Source organism: Thalassophryne amazonica, chromosome 4, assembly GCF_902500255.1.
Source record: "Thalassophryne amazonica chromosome 4, fThaAma1.1, whole genome shotgun sequence".
Lineage (NCBI taxonomy): Eukaryota > Metazoa > Chordata > Actinopteri > Batrachoidiformes > Batrachoididae > Thalassophryne > Thalassophryne amazonica.
In genome coordinates this window covers 85,656,435-85,680,946 of record NC_047106.1, presented here as the reverse complement: position 1 = coordinate 85,680,946, position 24,512 = coordinate 85,656,435, and the positions used below count along the sequence as shown (strand labels likewise).

Below are 24,512 nucleotides of genomic sequence, written 5' to 3'. Positions count from 1 at the left end.
TCGGTGACTTTGGAAACATCTCGCTCCGGGTTTTGTCTGATCTGGTACAAGGCGTACTTTTTGTTTAAGCCATATTTGCATAATTACAACCGCTTTAGGATACTCACATGTATTATTTGAACACCTCCTGAATTTGACATTTATCTCATACGTATTTGTTTGAAGTTCTAAGCGTTATGGTAAAATAGGTGTTCTTTTCAATAATGGTGATCCTTAATTAGCTTAATTATGATTACATAATTAGCTAATTATCCAAAAGGGCACCTATTTTCAGTATCTAGTATTTCTAACAATACTACAGCAGGGGTGAAAGTAAGCCAGAACGCAGCGGTACATCATACCAGGAAAAGATATACAGTCCTCTATAGCTGGTACACAGGGGTACGCCTCGGAAGAGCAACTTTCACCCCTGCACACAATGCGAGCCCTTTCAATTTTCAAGCTAATTTATCCTAAATAAATGTAAATTTGATCAATACATGAAAATCATCAACAGAATGTGCCACCTGTGACGAGGTGAAGAAGTAGATTTTGGTGAGCTGGACAAAAGTTATCATTTGTAGTAGGCTACTCACTTACCGTGATATGTTACAACTTGTAGGCAGTCTACATTCTGTAAGAAAACAAACACATGCGGAAAGCGGGAACACGTGTTCTTTTGATTGGATTATGCATTAGTACTGAGGCATAGTACCTTATAGTGTTTTCTCTGTTTGTTTGTTCAAACAAAAAGCATCAGCAGGACCCTAGAAGCAATCAAAAAGCCTGCACGAGCATTACTCTGTGCCATTTTCCCTTTCTCTGTTATTTTCAGAAAAAAAGAACAGATTGTTGCATTGTTTAATTATGTTGAAGTTGTTTTGTTGTTGTTCTGTTATTTCCCCAAAAAATGATGTTTGCACTTTACCTGAAAATAAATGCTTTGCCATAAATTATGTTACGTGTCTAACATTATACATCAACAACGTGCACAGAATAATTTAAGAATCTAAAAGTCAGAAAAGAGTAGTCTTTAATATCTTTAATATGATGCGAGTGCACAAAGCACGCAAGCAAATTTTTTTTTTTTTTTTTTTTTTTTTTTTTGAGCAGCACAGTTCCTGCAAGAATCTAATCTTACTTTCATGCCTGCACAGTGAATTTGGATAGCATTTCAGCCGTTCTTGTGATGACAGATACAAGATTTCTAGTTGTTTGCCTGGTTCCTTTGATATTCGTGCATAATTATCATAAATTAGCATATTTTGGGTCTTTCCACCCCTTGTATTGTTCTATATTTTTAATATGTTATTCCTGGGGTATATCAGAGGAGAATCCCACATAAAACCCTGCTTTTTTTGTGCAATTAGTGATGGTCTCAGTATGACTGGACAATAAAATGATCTGATTCATGCTAGTCACTTGAGTCAGTGTTATTTAAAAAAATAAAAACACTGTCTCTGTGGATTCATCTATGGTTAGGATCCACATACGTATTATTATTAGGTTACAGACATTTTTTTTAAAATTATACACACCGAAAAAAAACAAACAAACAACTTAAACACAACAAATGGAACGATACAATACTATCAGTTATCAAGTTATTCACTAATGAATATGGCTTTTTACACCCTTCAGAAAACCATACACCCTGAGGCTGAGGGTGTATGGTTTTCTGAAGGGTGTAAAAAGCCATATTCATTGAGGGTGTATGGTTTTCTGAAGGGTGTAAAAAGCCATTTTCATTGGTGAACAACTTGATAACAATTTTATCATATACCTATAAATGATAAATGTTGTACTCCTCCTTACAACATTTATGGAAGGAGTACTTTGAGGATCTCCTCAATCCCATCGTCACGTCTTCCGAAGAGGCTGGGGACTCAGAGGCGGACTCATCCATTACCCAGGCCGAAGTCACCAAGGTGGTTAGAAAGCTCCTCTGTGGCAAGGCTCCTGGGGTGGATGAAATCCGTCCTGAGTACCTTAAGTCTCTGGATGTTGTGGGACTGTTTTGGCTGACATGCCTCTGCAACATCGCGTGGTGATCGGGAACAGTGCCTCTGGATTGGCAGACCGGGGTGGTGGTCCTTCTGTTTAAGAAGGGGGACCGAAGGGTGTGTTCCAACTATACGGGGATCACACTCCTCAGCCTCCCCGGTAAGGTCTATTCCAGGGTACTGGAGAGGAGAATTCGACCGATGGTCGAACCTCGGATTCAGGAGGAGCAGTGTAGTTTTCGTCCTGGTCGCGGCACACTGGACCAGCTCTACACGCTCCATCGGGTGTTCGAGGGTTCATGGGAGTTCGCCCAACCAGTCCACATGTGTTTTGTGGATCTGGAGAAGGGGTTCGACCGTGTCCCTTGGGGCACCCTGTGGGGAGTGCTCCGGGAGTACGGGCTCCGGGGTCCTTTGCTAAAGGCTATCCGGTCCCTGTACGACCGCAGCAGGAGCTTGGTTTGCATTGCCGGTAGTAAGTCAAACCTGTTTCCAGTGCACGTTGGCCTCTGCCAGGGCTGCCCTTTAATTGTCACCGGTTCTGTTCATTATTTTTATGGACAGAATTTCTAGGCGCAGCAAGGGTGTAGAAGGAGTCTGGCTTGGGAATCACAGAATCTCATCTCTGCTGTTTGCGGACGATGTGGTTCTGTTGGCTTCGTCAAATCAGGACCTTCAGCGTGCACTGGGGCGGTTTGCAGCCGAGTGTGAAGTGTCCGGGATGAAACTCAGTACCTCCAAATCCGAGGCCATGGTTCTCGACCAGAAAAAGGTGCTTTGCCCTCTTCAGGTCGGTGGAGTGTCCTTGCCTCAAGTGGAGGAGTTTAAGTATCTCGGGGTCTTGTTCACGAGTGAGGGACGGATGGAGCGTGAGATCGATAGACGGATCGGTGCAGCATCTGGAGTGATGCGGTCGCTGTATCGGACCGTCATGGTGAAGAGAGAGCTGAGTAGGGGGGCAAAGCTCTCGATTTACCGATCGATCTACGTTCCGATCCTCACCTATGGTCATGAGATTTGGCTCATGACCGAAAGAACGAGATCGCAAGTACAAGCGGCTGAGATGGGCTGGGCGCTCCCTTAGAGATAGGGTGAGGAGCTCTGTCACTCGGGAGGAGCTCGGAGTCGAGCCGCTGCTCCTCCATGTCGAAAGGAGTCAGTTGAGGTGACTCGGGCATCTTTTCTGGATGCCCCCTGGACGCCTCGCTGGAGAGGTGTTCCAGGCACGTCCCATTGGGAGGAGGCCCTGGGGAAGACCCAGGACACGCTGGAGGGAGTACATCTCTCGGCTGGCTTGGGAACGCCTTGGGGTTCCCCCGGAGGAGCTGGGGGAGGTGTGTGTGGATCGGGGGGTCTGGGCGGCTTTGCTTGAGCTGCTGCCCCTGCGACCCGACTCCGGATAAAGCAAAAGAAAATGGATGGATGGATGGATGGATAAATGTTGTATGGTTTTCTGAAGGGTGTAAAAAGCCATATTCATTGGTGAACAACTTGATAACGATTTTATCATATACAGTGGTCCCTCGTTTATCATGGGAGTTACGTTCTAAAAATAACCGGCGATAGGCGAAATCCGCGAAGTAGTCAGCGTTATTTTTTACAATTATTATACATGTTTTAAGGCTGTAAAACCCCTCACTACACACTTTATACACTTTTCTCAAACAGGCATTAACATTTTCTCACTTTTCTCTCCTGTGTAAACACTCAAAATTCAAACCTTAGTAGAAAAAAATAGAACGTTTTCCTATAAATAACTATGATGGCTTTTAGAACTAACAAATTTAATTTTAACGATCAACCTACGAGGTTGGACACGTAAGAAATTATTAATAGTGACTCACCAGTATTTCACAGTTCCTCTGACCGTGCCTCTTTGTTGTGGCGCCGCTCCGCTGTCCGGATTGGCTGATTACCAAGGCGACATTCATTTTGTGGGTTTTACTCAGGTGGTATGAAAAATATTACCCGTCTGTGAAAAGGGTGTATTGCTATTTATTCTTTAGTGTTTTATCCAATCATATTGGCGTATCATTTATAGGTATATGATAAGATACGATACGATACACTTTATTGTCCCCTCTGGGAAATTTGTCTTGGAATCCAACAGCTGCACAGATAAAACTGCCATGGCATAATTACATAACTCATGCATATTGCACATAACTTAATACACACACCAATATTGCACATACCCCTTTTGCACAACAGTCTTGTACAGATGGTTCATGCATATTGCACATATCCCTAATACACATATCTAAATTGCACATAACCCTATTGCACAGCAGTCTAACAGATGATTCATGCATATTGCACATATACCTAATACACATACCCCTACTGCACAACCGTCTCCCACATATGGTTAAAAGGAAAATGCTGACAATATAGTGAATGACAATGAATAAATAACACTGAATAGCAATCCCACCATGACATTAATGCACAATATTACTACCTATCCCAGGAACCATTATTTAAAACCCTAAATGGCGTGGGCACAAATTAGTTCTTAAAGCGATTCAGTCTACACTGAGAGACTCTGTATCGCCTACCAGACGGTAAAGTTCATACTCGGGGTAGAGGATGTGGGAAGGATCTGACAAAGCTTGCTGTGCTTGTTTGAGAACAGACTGTTCATACATGGACTGCAGGGAAGAGTTTCCAGTCCTCCCTACAACTTTCATGGCAGTCTTCACCAGGTAAGCAAGCTTAGATTTTAACAAAAATGTAAAATGTGCAAATCAGTTATAAGTTAAATAAAATTAAAATATTTTAACTGCAAAGCAACAACCAAATAGAACAAAAAATACAAAATGTGCAAAAGTTATAAGTTGAATATATAAAAAAATACAAATATAAAAATAGCAAGAATTGTGCAAATTCGAATAAGACTAAAAACTGATATTTTAAATAGCTATATAAACAAAAACAACCAGACAGCAAAAATGTAAGGGGAAGGTCAACAACATATTGCCATGGTAACATGACCCAGTCAGGCATCCACAGTGGCACCAGATCAGTCAATAAACTACAATGGGGGAAGGATGATGGTACAGTCCTAAAGTAGCCTGTAAGCATTTCTGTCTGTTGTCTAACAATAATAATAATAATAATAATAATAATAACATAACTACAGTTTGTTGTTGTTTTGCTTACAATAAAATATGCTGCATTACTAGTCTATACCACTACTACTGATGATGATAATAATAATAATCATTGTCATCATCATCATCATACGAGGTCTGTGATAAAAGTATCCGACCTTATTATTTTTTTCAAAAACCATATGGATTTGAATCACGTGTGATTACATCAGACATGCTTGAACCCTCGTGGGCATGCGAGAGTTTTTTCACGCCTGTCGGTTACGTCATTCGCCTGTGGGCAGTCTTTGAGTGAGGAGTCGCCCACCCTCTCGTCGTTTTTTCATTGTTTAGGAATGGCTCAGAGACTGCTGCTTTGTTTGATCAAAATTTTTTCAAAACTGTAAGGCACAACTGAGTGGACACCATTCGATAAATTCAGCTGGTTTTCGGTAAAAATTTTAACGGCTGATGAGAGATTTTGGTCTGGTAGTGTCGCTTTAAGGACGGCCCACGGCGCCTGATGGCGATCTGCACTTCGAGGTGGCAGCGTCTCGCTGTTTCAAGTTGAAAACTTCCACATTTCAGGCTCTGTTGACCCAGTAAGTCGTCAGAGAACAGAGAACTTTCAGAAGAAGTCGGCATGAGGAGTTTATTCGGACATTCCATTGTTAACGGACATTTTGTAATGAAAGAACGTGCGGGCAGAGTCGCATGTCGGGCCGGACCCGACCGCGGGGGGTCGCGACAGGAAAAACACCTCCGTTGGAAATCTTAACGGGCAAGTTGGAACATGCCCAAGCTGTTAAACAATTTCTCAGTTACTCACTTGTTGAAAGCCATCAAAAGCCGCCTGAATTTTACAAATGGTTTTCAAGACGGAGGTGTTTTTCCTGTCGCGGTGCACACAGATTCGCTGAGTCGTCACGGAAACGACTCGGCGAATTTGTGCGCACGTCTTTCATTAAAAAATGTTCTTAAACAGTGGAATGTCCGCATAAAGTCCTCATGCCGGCCTCTTCTGAATCTTCTCTGTTCTCTCACGATGTCCTGGGTGAATTAAGCCTTAAATTAGGATGTTTTCAGGTCGAAAGAGGCCAACGACGGCGCCTGGAAGCGCTGCGCGACGTCCCGCTCCGTGGGAAGTCCTTACAGCGACAGAAACACCCCATAATCTCTCATCAGCCGTTAAACTTTTCACCGAAAACCAGCTTAATTTCTCGAATAGTGTCCCCTCGGATATTCCTCACAGGTCCAGAAAAAATGTTGATAAAGCAACGCGCGCCGTCCGCAGCCGCTATTCAGACAAAGAGATTCCGACGGGCGGGGTGGAGCACTCCTCACTCAAGGCCTGCCCACAGGCGAATGACGTCACCGACACGCGTGAAAAAACTCACGCATGCGCACGAGGGTTCAAGCTTGTCTGACGTAAAAACATATGAATCAAATCCATTTATTTTTTGAAAAAAATAAAAAGGACCACTTTTTTCATCACAGACCTCGTATGCATAAAATATATCAGCCATATAACAAACACCAATGTGTTTAACCACGTTTATTGCAATATTACTAACTTTCTACTTAACTTATTACTTAGATTCATTGACAGGAGTGAAGTCAGTGAACTGAATTATCTGAGTCCACAGTATTTCCGGTGAGTCCGCTGTCTTTCCGTCAGTCTGGTTAACTCGCCTTGTGTGTATGTAGCAACAGCCAGCCAGAGGACTCATAGGATCCTGGTTATTGGAGTCCCCCAAACTCGTGATTCCTGATTCAGTATGAAGATTCAAATCATTTTCCCGGGTGATTCAGGAACCAATCAGCTCTAGTAGCCTCTCATGTTACATATGTTTAACGAAATAAATTTCAGACTTGATTATGCTGTTATGGCAAATTTAGATTTTGAGAATTGCCTATTGTATATAGATTCACTGTGGAGTACCACACTGTTTCTATATCTTAATGACTGATGAAACATCTTTGGAGACCAAAGCTGTTTTTTGTACCAGGCAAAAACATGGTAAATGGATTGCATTTATATAGCTCTTTTCCATCTGCATCAGACGCTCAAAGCGCTTTACAATTATGCCTCACATTCACCACGATGTCAGGGTGCTTCCATACAAGGCACTCACTACACACCAGGAGCAATAGGGGATTAAAGGCCTTGCCCAAGGACCCTTAGTGATTTTCCAGTCAGGCGGGGATTGGAACCCATGATCTTCTGGACTCAAGCCCAACACCTTAACCACTCGATCATCACCTCCCCTGGTAAAAAGACATGTTCAGTGATTTCATGTGTCCATCTGACTTGTCTAAAGAAAACTGGCTGTAAAAGTCATGATTTAATTGTGTTATACTATAGCTGCCATCACTTATGTAAATCATTATTTTGGCTTTCATATTTTTATTTAGTTTATATCATGTTGTGGAGATTTCTTTTCATTTTGAATTTAAAGGGAATCATTTTAGAAATTTATTATCAAGAAGAAATGTTGCTGTTTTTAAAATGGCATACAGAAATTAAAATGATGAAATGTCCAATGATGTGTTTTCTATCATACTTTGAGATCGGTTTTATTAAAATTTGGCAATGAACAAACAAAATGGATTGAACTGAATTTTGGCTTAATCCATCTTGTTTCATATGGTGTTCACGTTGCACTTTTATGCAACATGCCAGCAGATTTTGTGGAAGGGAGCCAGAGAGACACTGATGGGCCATTTGCAGGCAGTCATTCCTTTCTATGTGAAGGAACAGACACAGAAACAGGCCATTTCTCCATGATCATCTTTTTTCAGGACTGGTTACCCCTGGGTATATTTTACATTTTAACATTAAGATGACATTTTAGGTCACCTGGTGAATCATAGTGTCTAATGTCTGACCGCTTAAGTGACCTCTTTATATGGTCAGTGAAAAGAGGTGCTCATTCAGTTCATTCCCAGTTTATATAAGGGCAAAACATAAGCATTTTTTTAATTAACTGATTTAACTTATTTAGATTCTAATCAAAGATCATGCCATATATATATATATATATATATATCGTGTTCCGACAGGCCAAGGTGCCATGCTCTCACTTTCTCAAGTGTAGAAATAACGCATGAATTTATATTAAAATCAAGCTAAATATTTATAGTGTAGTAGTATAAAATGTAATTATTTGCTGTAAAATAAAGAACAGTGTTAAGTTAAAGAACCATCAGCATGTAATGTTTACATTTAAGCAACGCTGCTTTTACCGTCTGTTTACACAAAACACTTGCCCTTTCAAAAATCAATTAGACAATATTTGGAATGCATTAATGAATAAATACATCTATATTACATATTTATAGCTTAAAGATTATTGGGAGCTTTATAAATGATACGTTATTGTCATTGATTACTGATTGATTAATTTTTTTAGTTCATAATGAGAGAGTTACTTCCACCCAGGAAGCACAATGCTTTAAACTAACTTAAGTGATGCAAGTGTATGGTGTTATTATAACGAAAATAAACTTTATTGAAAATATAAGGAGTATTTAGTGGCTGTTTTAGTGTTGATAATCAGTCATGGGTTTTTTTTTTCCACACTTTATGACATGTAAAAGAGCGGTAATGATTAGCAATCAGCGTATGACTGATGGCAAGCCAATGGAAGGAGAAAAGCTCCCCCACTTAAACCAATGGCGTGGCCGCACCACAACACAGTTCAGCGAATCCCCTGCGGATCTGATGCAACAGGACTGCAACTAAAGTTACACCTTCCAACTGCAAGGCGGTGTCCTTCCGCCAACAAGGAACGAAAAGCAGTGCCGCTTCTGCAGTATGTTTGAGTCGCGCACGTGCACTCCATCCATTGTTTATTTACACAAAACACGTGTACTTTTAAAAATACAGTGTTTAGATAAGCTGTCAGCCTGACTTTTCCCTGGAGACTACATTTAAAAAGTCATCAAAAGTAGCTAATAAGCTTGTTATTTTAGATATTGTATAGAAAATCCCCAAACTCACTTTCGAAGCAAAGGCGAAACATTCAAAGCATATTTTAAATAATTTGACTGCGTTTGTGAAATAAATAAATAAAAAGAAGTGTTTTTTTGCTCCCGGGTGCTGATGGGAAAGTCCCCTGGTTGATGACGTAACAGCTCGGTGAAGGCTGCAAAGTGCGGAGTGATTTTGTGTGCTGTGATCAGGTCCAGGCGGTAGGAGTTGCAGAAGTAGCGGATTTAAAAACTTTCTGTCTGCAAGTCTGTTGGTCGATATAACACTTCATGTAGCGTAGCTGAGTTCCAAAAAGGAAATGTGGCTTTTTAATCTGTGATCGTCTCCCTCTTCGTGGTCAACCTTCGTGTGCTTTGCTTCTGCAACGCACTTCTTAAATTCAGAAACTATGGGGTAAGTTCAAGTACTTTATGACTTTGTGGAAACAGCAAAGTTCAGACAAATGATTTCTTAACCTTTTTTATTTGTGTAAACTAACACACGAAAGTAAAGTCGATCGTTGTTTATTTATGTAAGGTATAAGTTAAAGTTTAATCGTGTGTGGAAATACTTTGCATTAAATTCATACAGTTTAAATAAATTGAGTAGAGAGAATGTTTTATGGTACACTTTACATATTACTTTTATGCGTCATGCCTGTACGTCTGTAAATATTTTGAGCGTTTTGTGTATTTTTTAAGGAACCTGTAATACTTTTGTTCATGCTGTGTCAAGTTATTCTTTGGATTGATTGTCATTTGAATTAAATGTGTTTACATGTGACAAACCATAAGGTTTTTTTTTTTTAACATTAACATCTAACTGGGGAGGTGATGACTTAAATGTTAATATGTAAACATAAAGTTTTATAGTATTGTTAAATTTATGCATACAAAGTTATATTATGTATATTAAATTGCTAATTTTTTTAATTAATTTGTTGTCTATATTTAATTAAAATTTTATATTTACTTTGTTAATTATTTGGGGTTTGTTAATTGATTTTGTGTCTGTAATTATAAATTTAAAGGCAAAATTTTAAAATTAATTTAGTCTATTTTTTCTCACTTCAAAACAGGTCTTCAAGTGTTTCAACAAACAGTTCATCTTCCCAGCGCACGGCTTGTGCTTTTGAACAATTCAACCGAAGTAGAAGACACAATGGCGGCATCGATCCTTCGCAGGAAAATTCCTCCCATTTCCACAGACGAGCTCGGCAATCTCCTTCTCCGACAGGCTAGCCACAGCCAATCACGGCCCAGTTTGGGGGTGGAGTCAGTGGAGAGGCAGCACTTAATTGGTGAGTTTTGGCAAGAGGATTTTTTATTTTTCCACATCCCGAGGTCGGAGCCGCAGTGCAGCACGGGGCTAATGTCGTACAGTGAGTACAGCTAAGTGGATATTTATCGAATGCAGGCGATGCTGTTCAATCATTTTCAGATGATCGGTTAGTTGTTCACTTGGATTTTTCGGAGTTACTACATGTTTTTTTTTTTTTTACTTTTTTACTATGTGTCACCTCAACCTTGCGTGATTTTTTTTTATTTTTTTATGTTTTTTCCCCCTTGAATCTTTATTTTAAATTTCAGTTTCACTGTGCAGTCATCTGAATGCAAAATGGATTAGTTGCCTTATGACATGATTTATTATTTTTTAATTTTTTTTAGGTGATGGTCACTCAGATTGGATGACGGAAAAAGTTGATTTGTCTTCATTTGTGTCGACAACTGAGTCTTCTCCAAGCTCATCTCTTCCACCCTCGCCGTTAGATCATGATGTCAAGGTGCCCTCAGATCTGGAGGTCATGACCTCTTTACTGCAGGAGGAGCTTGCACAGCTGGAGGACTACTTCCGATCCGAGTCCACATCAACAACAAACAAGTTGGAAAAATCATCAAAATGTGATAAGGGTAGCCAAGCCATGGGCACCCAGTCTTATTATCAGTTACCCTATTCCTCCTATGGGGCCAGCCAATCAGAAACCAGCCCTGTGGTTGTTACCTTGGCAACAGGGGAACTGGACCTAGCAAGCTTCTGTGGAGGTCCCATCAGCCGAACCAAAATTGCACGTCCGGCACCGTACAACTACCATCACCGCTACCACCACAACAATGGGCGAAGAATAATCAGTGAAGCTGTGAAAGTCGGAGACGAAGTTGGACTTGATACGTGGGGCTCAAGGGGCAGTTACTCAGGAAGCGCAGAGTTTTCTGTGAACCACTACTCCACACTGAAGACAGTGGGCAAGAACAGCCTTGGAAGTGTCAAGAAGGTGAGAGAATGTGCTTTATCATTGAAGGAAGAAGAGAGTTACTGTTTTTCAGAAGGAATGTTTTGCAGTGAAGAGATTGCTCGAGGTTTTTGTCTCGGTGGTTCGTACGACAGCCACCACAAGCGTGATGGACAGCTGATGCACAATGTGAAGGTCAATGTAAGTTATGAAAGCACGGGGCTTGAGGTCTTGCACTGCAGCAAAGATGTAGGACTTCATGGAAGTATTCCTCAAGAGACAATGATGGCTGGTGATGGCTACTACCATCAGTCCAATGCCAGCACTGAGCCTTACCACAGCTTTATAGGTGACCTAGACCCTCCTTCACAAGCACAAGCTGGAGAGCCCCAACATGGCCACTACCTCTATCCAGAATGCCTTGCAGACCAAAGCTATGAATGTCTGTCCAGAGGGGAGAGTGAGGGACCACTGCTGGGTGCCACCATTCACCGCCCCACCCAGAGGCTAAAGGATGAGCCCTGCACGGTCAAACCGTCTCTAGTGGTGGGGGCAGTTTCTCTGGACAGCAGCAGTGGAGAGAGAAAGCAGAAGAAGAGAGACCAGAACAAAACTGCTGCTCACAGGTAACCAACTCGTAGAGTTCATAAACACACAAAAGTAGGTTTTGTGGAAATATTGTTTCTCACAATAAATCTTGAATATTTTCTCAGCTGCATATGGCAATTCAGTCCTTTTGGTAAAAATGTTCATTTGCCTCACTAAGTATTAAATTGGCTCATTAGTATATGTCACACAGATCATGTTTATTTATTTATTTTTGCATGATACCTGCACTCTTGCTGTTGCGATTTACGAGTCAACATGTCTGGTTTGTTCCACAAACCAGCCACCTGGTGCATGAAATGTCCTGCAGAGTGAAGGAGGGATGTGGAAAGTCCCTCGCTGACTGCCAAATTCAGCCCCACCTAACTATTTACACAAGCATGTGTGCTCACTCTGCTTCATTTGTCACTTAAAATGGGCAATGCATTCAAAATGTTTCGTAAGGAGGTATTACATGTTAATGGGGTGAAAACCTGCAGACAAACAGCATGTCATCATGTCTCAGGGGAGGGAATGTTCAGTGCTGAGCTGTGGGAAATAATCCACCACATGTGGGAAATAATCCACCACATGTGGCTCAAAGCTCATTCATTCAGTAATGATTGCAAAACCTGTAACACCAAATATATTTCTTCCTGTTGAAGGTACAGACTGCGTAAGAGGGCGGAGCTCGACTCTCTGGAGGAGGAGCTTCACGGCCTCGAGGGGCAAAATCGGGAGCTTCGTGACAAGGCAGAATCGGTGGAGCGAGAAATCCAGTATGTCAAAGATTTACTGATCGAGGTCTATAAGGCTCGCAGTCAGCGACTGAAACAGGATGGCAGTGCCTAAAACGCCCACGCTGACCTCACTATCCTCCCAACCAGCACCAACACAAACCAAGAGCAACAACTGGCTTCTGTTTCATAAAAATGAAAAATGGTAATTGCATGATTTTGATAGGTTCTTCAAAAAAACCCCCCCCCCCAAAAAAAAACAAATTCTTTGAGGATAACTGAACAGGAACATCCTTTTCCTAAGTAAATAAAAATGAAGAGACATTTCCAAATGTTACAGGCCTTAGTGAGGCAGCTTCTGGAGGAAATGCTGAACTTGTCCGTGACCACTGTGATCGAACTGCACTCGCAGCCTCCTGATGACTGAGTTTACGCTTGAAGCGATTGACCGTTTACAAAATGCTCTTTGACTCAGTAATAGTGATTTGCTTGTGGTTTTTGTGACACATTTGCAGCATCGAGGCAGATCTGTACTGAAGTATATTTTCTATTTTATATTTAAAAAAAGTTAATTTATGTATTCTTTGCTTAAGCCAATCAACTTTAATAAAGGGATTGCTGGAGAAGTGTGTAACCTGCTCTACAGATATTCATTATCAAATGTTGCAGAACATTAGACATTTGTATTGCTAAAATGTTGAGTATTTACATCTCTTTAGCCCATGAAATATTCAATGCATGTTTGATTTCGGAAAAGCATGTATGAGTGTTATTTGAGGGCACTATCCTGTTAACTGCATGGCTTCAAAGTCTCCACCGTGTCAGTTTACTGAGTTGACTTTTTATTATCATCAACTTTTATTGAGATTCTTTTTTTATTTCCTGCCAGCGTGATACATTCTCAGGTTTTGGTCTTTGCTCTGAGAAACAGTAAAATTCACTGGCTTTTTCTTTGCCTTCTCGCTTGGCTGTATTTGCGAACAAACAATCACCTGTTAACGCAACAATAAATAATTGTTGGGTAATGGTATGACTTCATGGGAATTTTGTTTGCAGCTGATAAATTGTGATATGTAAAATTCAGGATCTCTCAATTATATATTAATATCAGGAAATTATACATCAAGTCAGTTACAGCCGGATCAACAAGCATCACTGATGACTGTCTTTGGATAGTTTTTCGCTGGATAAATGTTTTTCCTAACAGCTTTAAACTCCAACCTTTAAAACATTTTGGAAAACTTCTGCAAAATGGGATAAGCCTCCTTTTTCCCCTCAAAGGGGGGAAATGCAATTGAAAATGTGGTTTCTCAGCAAAACACATTAGAAAAAGCATAGATTTCTAAGAATAAAATGAAAATGGTGTGTCCAGATTCTTCAATATTGTTTACACTGATAGTGACCTTAACAGCCAAGTGCATGTTGGCCTCAATTACAAATTTATGGTTTTGGACTTAATACTGTTTAACTTCTTATCTCTTTATTTTGTGTACAAATTATCACAAATTGCACAGAGAAGATGGGAATAAAACTATTATGTGTTTTTGTGTGTGGGGGGGGGTGTTTGCTGTCAAACTTCAAATTATTTCCCAGGATCCACCACCTGAAGGCAGCACATCCAAGCCAGCAGCCTTGATTGACAGCCAATTATTCTGCAAGAAAACCAGCCTTTATTCCCCTGTTATTAAGGTCCTGAGATGGGCTCCATGTGTTGAAACATCCACATAATGGTGTAGAAATAAAAATATCATGCTACTTATCACTTTGTTCGTGTGCTGTGATCGATCCTCGGGGCTGAGTGATATCAAGCTCCGGCAGTCAACAGAAAACACAAGTTGCCTATCTCGTTTTCCAGCTCGGGAAGGGTGTGTGCACACTCATGTATGCGCAAGTGTGAAATCTCTTGGTATCTCTTCCAGCAGTTGTCGGCCTTTCAAGTGCATGAGGCAACATCACACAATACTTGCAGGAGGAGGCGAGAGATGCAAGTGAACTATCAGAATGAAGAAGTACTTGGTTGACAGAGGATGCCATTAGATCTATTGATTTATTCTTTTTTTCCTATTTGATACGCATGAATTGTGAAAACATTGTTATATCCGTGTATGACTTTTCAGTGCATTCAGTTTTAAGATCTTCAATAATAGTAATTCATTTTGTAATCTTCAATGACTTGAAACAAATTCAGTGAAACAGTAAAGTTAATTAGCATACACAAATCAATAAAGAATTTAAAAATACATAAGTAGGAAATATGTGCATTTAAATTTTTCTACATTATAAACAGGAAATTTAATATGACCTGTACTTATGACATCTCAAAAAACAGAGTTTCTAAAGTAACAATGTAAATATGCAGATAATTCACAACAATTTATAATTGGATTTATAATTAAAAGGCTCTTTAAAAATGATGTGGTGTACAAAAATCTGACTGCAGTACAGTGAAAAAGAAAAAACATGACGTGCACATAGTCACAGTCTGATCATGTACATACTGAAATCATGTAAATCTAACAGACTTTCCTCTGTGTCGATCTACATGAGGCTGTTGACTGAACACGTCTTTAAAAATCTTGAGTATTTCAGTTAGCTTGGGTTCTAAATTAAAACATTAGCTAAATTAAACTTGAATAAATTGTGAAAAAGTATTGTAAATTACTCTCACATTTACTTCTCTGGCCAGTTCAAAACTATCAAGCAGCAGTTAACTTTATAATGTCAGTAAGTTCTTTCAGCTTTTCATTTGGGTTCAGCACAGCAGATCCAATATCAATCAATCAATCAATCAACTTTTTTCTTGTATAGCGCCAAATCACAACAAACAGTTGCCCCAAGGCGCTCCACATTGCAAGGCAAGGCCATACAATAATTATGAAACACAGTCTACGTCTAAAGCAACATAACCAAGGGATGGTCCAGGGTCACCCGATCCAGCCCTAACTATAAGCCTTAGCGAAAAGGAAAGTTTTAAGCCTAATCTTAAAAGTAGAGAGGGTATCTGTCTCCCTGATCTGAATTGGGAGCTGGTTCCACAGGAGAGGAGCCTGAAAGCTGAAGGCTCTGCCTCCCATTCTACTCTTACAAACCCTAGGAACTACAAGTAAGCCCGCAGTCTGAGAGCGAAGCGCTCTAATGGGGTAATATGGTACTATGAGGTCCCTAAGATAAGATGGGACCTGATTATTCAAAACCTTATAAGTAAGAAGAAGAATTTTAAATTCTATTCTAGCATTAACAGGAAGCCAATGAAGGGAGGCCAACACGGGTGAGATATGCTCTCTCCTTCTAGTCCCCGTCAGTACTCTAGCTGCAGCATTCTGAACCAACTGAAGGCTTTTTAGGGAACTTTTAGGACAACCTGATAATAATGAATTACAATAGTCCAGCCTAGAGGAAACAAATGCATGAATTAGTTTTTCAGCATCACTCTGAGACAAGACCTTTCTGATTTTAGAGATATTGCGTAAATGCAAAAAGGCAGTCCTACATATTTGTTTAATATGCGCTTTGAATGACATATCCTGATCAAAAATAACTCCAAGATTTCTCACAGTATTACTAGAGATCAGGGAAATATGGATCTGCATGTTGATTTGGCACAATTTTTACATTGGATGCCCTTCCTGACAACTCCACATTACATGGAGAATGGGCAGTGGTGGCCTTGACTCGAGAAACGTCTGGTCTAGAAACAAAACAATGACCTGAGCCATAGATGAAAATTTGGGAGTCATTTCAGTTTAAATAACTTCAGAATATGATCAGGTTTAGAACATGAAGAATTTCAGCTAAGAAACATTTAAATGTGCTATTAGACCCTTTTTTTTCTCTCTCTCTCCAAAAATTGACATTAAATGTGGATAAGATTGTAGAAATGGAAAACATAGTGTACAGAAATATAAATCAAACATCATAATATTCAAGGTATTGCTGTAAAAAATGAAGTCCATTCAACTGCTCCCTTGTTTTTTCACTCTGCATCACCACAACAGATCCAAGGTGGATCTCCATGTTGAGTTGCCATAACTGGATGTCCTTCCTGACCCAAGCTTGGACTTGGGTCAGGAAGGACATCCACATGTGGCAGGGGTGGGGTTTGAACCAGGTACCCTCCGCACTGAAACCAAGTGCACTAACCACAAACTGTTAGTATAATGTATAGATTGGGGTAGTGGTGTGTGTCTGCCTCAAACTGAGGTCTTCTACAAGTTCCCTGGGAGTCTGAGGGTCCTGACCAATATCTTAGCTGTTCCACGTACTACAATGTTCTGTACACAGACATCAGATGTAGTACCGGCTCTACCTGTAGAGCCCTAAGAGATCCTGGGACCATTGTGGCCTTTACCTTTCACATATTTTCTGTTTCTTCCTTCAGATCCTGATACTCCTGATATTCTTCTCATGCCCTTTCTTTCTGATGTTGCTATCACTTGGAATCTACCGCAACTGTCTGATTGACGGTGATTGGGCCCCACCCTCTGTTTTTATGTATCAGGTCAGCTCAGCTCAAGACTGGAAGCATTTGATCGTGGTGGACAACCAGTCCATCCCCTAGTCTCGAAAGCAGCCACTGGTCTGTCAGAGCCAGGTGAAATATGGATCAACAATGACTCTGATATATATATATATATATATATATATATATATATATATATATATATATATATATATATACACATTACAACATATATAATACAAATGATGAATGTTTACGAGTGCAATGGTATGACTATTTCAACGAGGCAGAGCCGAGTTGAATGGAACATTCCATCTTTCACCACATGAAATATTCTTTCCATTGCACAAATAAAAAACATTCATTTGTTTTATATAATGCCTAAAATAGGTCCTTGTCATTTGATATTTTATTAATTTATAAACAAGAGAAAAGGAACTTACATTTACAGTTTAAAGTGTACTGATAATGATAATAAACTCTTTCAAATTGTTGTTTGTCACCAAAACAAACCCCACCATGTTTCTTTTTAAGATAAGCATGGTCACCGCTAGTTTGAGTGCATCCAGTGGTCACAGTGTGCAATAGCACAAAACCTACAGCAACAAAACTGCACGAAAAATGGAACACAATGGCAAATGATATGAATAATCCATGTCACATGACATACAAGCCACCAATCAAATGACAAGGATCTATTCAGGCGTTTCATATATATATATATATATATATATATATATATATATATATATATATATATATATATATATATATATATATATATATATATATATATATATATATATATATATATATATATATATATATGCTGAACTCAAAGATCTAAAACATTTTCTATATATAAAAAGACCTATTTCTTTGAAATATTATTGACAAATTTGTCTAAATCTGTGGTAGTGAGCACTTCTTTGCCAAGATAATCCATCCCACCTCACAGGTGTGGCATATCAAGATGCTGCTGAGACAGCATGGTTATTGCACAGGTGTGGCTTAGCTTCGCTACAATAAAAGACTGCTGTGGAATGTTCAGTTTTGCTTTATTGGGGGGCGCTTGAGGGTGTCAGAAAACCAGTCAGTATCTGGTGTAACCACCATTTGCCTCACGCAGTGGAACAGATGCCATCAAATGTGAGCATTTTCCCACTCAATCAGTTACGACGAGGAACTGCAGTCAGGTCGAGACTCTGATCATGATGACGAGCATGGAGATGAGCTTCCCCGAGATGGTTTCTGACAGTTTGTGCAGAAATTCTTTGGTTCTGAAAACCAATTGTTGCAGCAGCTGTCAAGGTGGCTGGTCTCAGAAGATCTTTGAGGTGAACATGCTGGATGTGGAGGTCTTGGGCTGGTGTGGTTACATGTGGTTTGCGGTTGTGAGGCTGGTTGGATGTACTGCCAAATTCTCTGAAACATCTTTGGAGTTGGCTTATGGTAGAGAAATGAACATTCAATTCACGGGCAACAGCTCTGGTGGACATTCCTACAGTCAGCATGTCAATTGCACGCTCCCACAAAACTTGTGTGACATCTGTGGCATTGTGCTGTGTGATAAAACTGAACATTTTAGAGTGGCCTTTTATTGTGGCCAGCCTAAGGCACACCTGTGCAATAATCATGCTGTCTAATCAGCATCTTGATATGGCACACCTGTGAGGTGGGATGGATTATCTTGGCAAAGGAGAAGCACTCACAAACACAGATTTAGTCAGATTCGTGAACAATATTTGAGAGAAACAGGTCTTTTGTGTATATGGAAAATGTTTTAGATCTTTGAGTTCAGCTCCTGAAAAATGGAATCAAAAACAAAAGTATTGCTTTTATATTTTTGTTTAGTATCTATCTATCTATCTATCTATCTATCTATCTATCTATCTATCTATCTATCTATCTATCTATCTATCTATCTATCTATCTATCTATCTATCTATCTATCTATCTATCTATCTATCTATCTATCTATCTATCTATATGTTGTACATATAGGGCAGATTCATGTATCTCTTTCCATCTCATGTGAGAACTATATAAAATTTGTTGCTTTTTTCTGTTGCTGTCTGACTTTAAAGTGTATTCATGGTTTTTCATTTTTTATTATTCATTCTGTCAAATTAAAAAGCAAAATCCATGAGAATTTGCAACGAGATGGCTAAAAAATACATTGAAGAATTGTGGCTGTATTGGTGGGGTGGGAGGGATAATATTGGCTTTTTCACCACAAGATGTCCCTCTAAGCTTAGAAAAGGACTTGATATACTGGACTGGAGGAAAATTGCTTTTTGATTATGATTTCTACATACAGTAATACTACACAGCATAAATGTCACAGAACACTAAATACACATGAATTTAGTCAATTTTTTTTTTAAATCATTATTACTGAGGCTCAAATAAAGGTCCTCTGTGGTTGGCACTCTTACCTCGGAGCAGGGTCTGGGGTCACACACTTGGTTTAAAACTCGTGGGGATTAATCTGTTCAAGCAGTAGCACCAAGACTCTGGAATGCAGCTCCTCTGCCTTTACACCACACAGACTCCACTCACTCATTTATGAAGCTGCTGAAGAGACTTTTATACAAACTTTTAGTTAAATGAGTTGCTTTTATGTTGTCTTTCACGTCTGTCATGTTTGATACAGTTTGATATGTTGCGATTTTATTTTCACAGTTTTTTTGTTTGTTTGTTTGTTTTTTGTTATTGTGAAACACTTTGTTCAAATCTTACTTCCTGACTGGGGTTCAGGTCCACCCATGCCCAGTTCCTTTCTGTGTGGAGTTTTCATGTTCTCCCTGTGTCTGTGTGGGTTTCCTCTGGGCACTCTGGTTTGCTCCCACAATCACAAACATGCACATTAGTGGCATGCTCCTTTTTCTGCCTTTGAACAAGGCAGTTACTCTAGATCTGGATTTAGTCCCCAGACACTGGACTGCTCACTGCTCCTAGTGGTTGGATTGTATCGAACTACAGTGGCTTGCAAAAGTATTCAGCCCCTTAGTATTTCACACACTTTAATTTGTTTATGACATTTGAAATACAAAAAGTAAACCAGGTTCTCAATATAAAAATTTCTAAAATTATCTTCCTTATAAACTACAAACTGAAATTTCTACAACCTGACATAAATTAATTAAAAATATAAAAGCCAAGATGATGGGTTGCATAAGTAATCAGCCCCTTTGGTATAATACCTGTAAATAATCAGTTTTATTGCCAGTTTTCTTCAGATGAGTCAGGGGATGGATACATGAACATTTCCAAGTCACTGAATATGTCTTGGACTTTATTTACATCAGTTATGGAGAAATACAAACAGTATGGCACTCTATGGTACATCGGTGTGGAGTAGACAGTTCTGAAAACTAAGTGACTGTGCAAGAAGGAGAAGAGTGAGGAAAGCCACCAAGACACCCAGACAACCCAGAAAAAGTTTTAGGCTTCTGTGGCTGTGATTGGAGAAATTGTGCACAGTGCAAGTTTTGGATTTTATATCCCCAGTTATACAGCTTCATGATGAAGTGGAGCAGAGGAGGATTTTCTTAAAAAGAAGACCCGAAAGTTCACCTACAATTTGCCAGAAGGTACATCTGAGATGCAAGCCTACATCTGATGTTTAAGTGAAAGAAGACCTTCGTCTATACCACAGTTCACAAAATTTATGGAAATATTTTGCACGCAATGCAACGCTTCAAGAAAAATTAAAAAAACACACGTCTGAAATGGAATTTTGCAGTTGACATTTTATGTGCCTTTGACGCCAATCAAATTATGAATTGTACAAAGATTAGGTGAGCTGTAGCTTTTATCATTTGTAGTTAACTGCAAATGATTAACTGATGCCCACGATAATTGTGCAACATTATCACCATTAGTGCATTATGCTTAATACCTGACCTGATTATTCATGACAGTAACTATATATATATATATATATATGCCATAAACCTGGCCCTGCACTCCATCCTGCAGCACCTGGACTCCCCAGGAACCTATGCTAGGATCCTGTTTGTGGACTTCAGCTCTGCATTCAACACCATCCTTCTAGCTTTGCTCCAGGACAAGCTTTCTCTGCTCCACGTGCCCAACTCCACCTGCAGGTGGATCACAGACTTCCTGACGGACCGGAGTCAGCATGTGAGGCTGGGAAAAAATGTCTCGAACACTCGGGTTCTCAGCACAGGATCTCCACAGGGCTGTGTCCTTTCCCCTCTGCTCTTCTCCCTGTACACTAACTGCTGCACCTCCAGCCACGACTCTGTAAAGCTCATCAAGTTTGCGGACGACACCACCCTCATCGGACTCATTTCGGATGGGGATGAGTCTGCCTACAGGAGGGAGGTGGACCGGCTGGTGACCTGGTGCAGCAGCAACAACTTGGAGCTCAACGCCCAGAAAACAGTGGAGATGATCGTGGACTTCAGGAAAGCCACAGCCCCCCCGCCCTCCCTCGCCCTCACCAACAGCCCCATCACCACTGTGGACTGTCACCGCTTCCTCGGCACCACCATCACCCAGGACCTCAAGTGGGAGTCAACCATCAGCTCCCTCATCAAGAAGGCCCAGCAGAGGATGTACTTCCTGCGGCAGCTGAAGAAGGCCAAGCTGCCTGTCCAGCTGATGGTGCAGTTCTACACGGCCATCATTGAGTCCATCCTCTGCTCCTCCATCACGGTGTGGTACGCCGGGGCCACAGCCAGGGACAGACACAGACTGCAGCGCATTGTGGCCTCTGCTGAGAAGGTGATCGGCTGTAGCCTTCCATCTCTCCACGACCTACACGTCTCCAGGACTCTGGGCCGAGCAGGTCGGATCACAGCTGACCCTTCTCACCCTGCACACGGTCTGTTCAAACCACTCCCCTCGGGCAGGAGGCTACGGTCCATCCGGACCAGAACCTCCCACCATAAGAACAGTTTCTTCCCCTCTGCCGTTAGACTCATGAACTCCTCATAACTCAGTCACCTTAAGCTTAACTCTGTCACTTTATCATTTTATCATGGGTCACTTTAGACAGTGTACTTTGGTTTTTAATTGCACTCCTCCCACTGCACTGTTTTTTCTGTTTCTCTGTTTTTCTGTTGCACACAGCCTTTCATATTTCATATTTCTTTTTTTTTTTATCTTAGATTTTATCTTATTTTGACACATATGTTATATTTTATCTTAGCATTTTATCTCTTCTTAATGTTGCACCATTGTACCGAAGCAAATTCCTAGTCTGTGAATCCTGTTCACTGGCAATGGCAATAAACTTCTTCTGATTCTGATATATACGCAACACTTTTGGTTTTGCTCCCATTTTGCATGAGATGAGCTCAAAGATCTAAAACTTTTTCCACATACACAATATCACCATTTCCCTCAAATATTGTTCACAAACCAGTCTAAATCTGTGATAGTGAGCACTTCTCCTTTGCTGAGATAATCCATCCCACCTCACAGGTGTGCCATATCAAGATGCTGATTAGACACTATGATTAGTGCACAGGTGTGCCTTAGACTGCCCACAATAAAAGGCCACTCTGAAAGGTGCAGTTTTGTTTCATGAGGGGGGGATACCAGTCAGTATCTGGTGTGACCACCATTTGCCTCATGCAGTGCAACACATCTCCTTTGCATCATCCGTGAAGAGAACACCTCTCCAACGTGCCAAACACCAGCGAATGTGAGCATTTGCCTACTCAAGTCGGTTACGACGATGAACTGGAGTCAGGTCGAGACCCCGATGAGGACGACGAGCACGCAGATGAGCTTCCCTGAGACGGTTTCTGACAGTTTGTGCAGAAATTCTTTGGTTATCCAAACCGATTGTTTCAGCAGCTGTCCGAGTGGCTGGTCTCAGATGATCTTGGAGGTGAACATGCTGGATGTGGAGGTCCTGGGCTGGTGTGGTTACACGTGGTCTGCGTTTGTGAAGCTGGTTGGATGTACGGCCAAATTCTCTGAAACGCCTTTGGAGACGGCTTATGGTAGAGAAATGAACATTCAATACACGAGCAACAGCTCTGGTTGACATTCCTGCTGTCAGCATGCCAATTGCACGCTCCCTCAAATCTTGCGACATCTGTGGCATTGTGCTGTGTGATAAAACTGCAGCTTTCAGAGTGGCCTTTTATTGTGGGCAGTCTAAGGCACACCTGTGCACTAATCATGGTGTCTAATCAGCATCTTGATATGGCACACCTGTGAGGTGGGATGGATTATCTCAGCAAAGGAGAAGTGCTCACTATCACAGATTTAGACTGGTTTGTGCACAATATTTAAGGGAAATGGTGATATTGTGTATGTGGAAAAAGTTTTAGATCTTTGAGTTCATCTCATACAAAATGGGAGCAAAACCAAAAGTGTTGCATTTATATTTTTGTTGAGTATATATATATATATATATATATATATATATATATATATATATAGTTATTTACATTAATTATTTCACGGGTCACAATGGAAATAAGTGTTTATTCTTTATTGTGTTATCAGTGTATCATTGATACATTCACCTTTGTATGTTTATATTGATGTTGCAGAATAAAGTCAATCAATCAATGATAAACCATTTTATTTGTGTTTTAACGGCATCTGCAGGAGAGCATGCGTGAGCTTTTGACCTGGGAAGATGTTAGCGTGCATGCTAACATCTTGTAAATCACTCCAGAGATATTATCATGTCACAAAAATAGGGGATTAAGGACCTTACCAAAGTGCCCTTAGTGATTGCCTGGTCTAACAGAACCAGGGATTTTCTGGTCTCAGTCATAACGCTTAATCACTAGATCACCACCTCCCTAAAAATTAGTTGCTGTATCCTACAATAGATTACAATTTGTTCATGTAAATGGGGAATCTTCTTCACAGACTAAGGTTAATTATGGACTTCCACAAGGTTCTGTGCTAGGACCAATTTTATTCACTTTATACATGTTTCCCTTAGGCAGTATTATTAGACGGCATTGCTTAAATTTTCATTGTTACGCAGATGATACTCAGCTTTATCTATCCATGAAGCCAGAGGGGACACACCAATTAGCTAAACTGCAGGATTGTCTTACAGACATAAAGACATGGATGACCTCTAATTTCCTGCTTTTAAACTCAGATAAAACTGAAGTTATTGTACTTGGCCCCACAAATCTTAGAAACATGGTGTCTAACCAGATCCTTACTCTGGATGGCATTACCCTGACCTCTAGTAATACTGTGAGAAATCTTGGAGTCATTTTTGATCAGGATATGTCATTCAATGCGCATATTAAACAAATATGTAGGACTGCTTTTTTGCATTTGCGCAATATCTCTAAAATTAGAAAGGTCTTGTCTCAGAGTGATGCTGAAAAACTAATTCATGCATTTATTTCCTCTAGGCTGGACTATTGTAATTCATTATTATCAGGTTGTCCTAAAAGTTCCCTGAAAAGCCTTCAGTTAATTCAAAATGCTGC

At 40.3% G+C, this 24,512-nt stretch overlaps 1 protein-coding gene across 1 annotated transcript; it reads left to right on the top strand.

Annotated features, from left to right (window-relative positions):
* The first annotated feature begins 9,235 nt into the window (after positions 1–9,235).
* atf5b (activating transcription factor 5b) lies at positions 9,236–13,626 on the top strand. Its single transcript, XM_034168198.1, has 4 exons — positions 9,236–9,461; positions 10,126–10,347; positions 10,715–11,903; positions 12,528–13,626. The coding sequence occupies exons 2-4, from the start codon at positions 10,209–10,211 to the stop codon at positions 12,712–12,714; spliced, it is 1,515 nt and encodes a 504-aa protein (XP_034024089.1). The 5' UTR covers positions 9,236–9,461; positions 10,126–10,208; the 3' UTR covers positions 12,715–13,626.
* Positions 13,627–24,512: the final 10,886 nt, after the last annotated feature.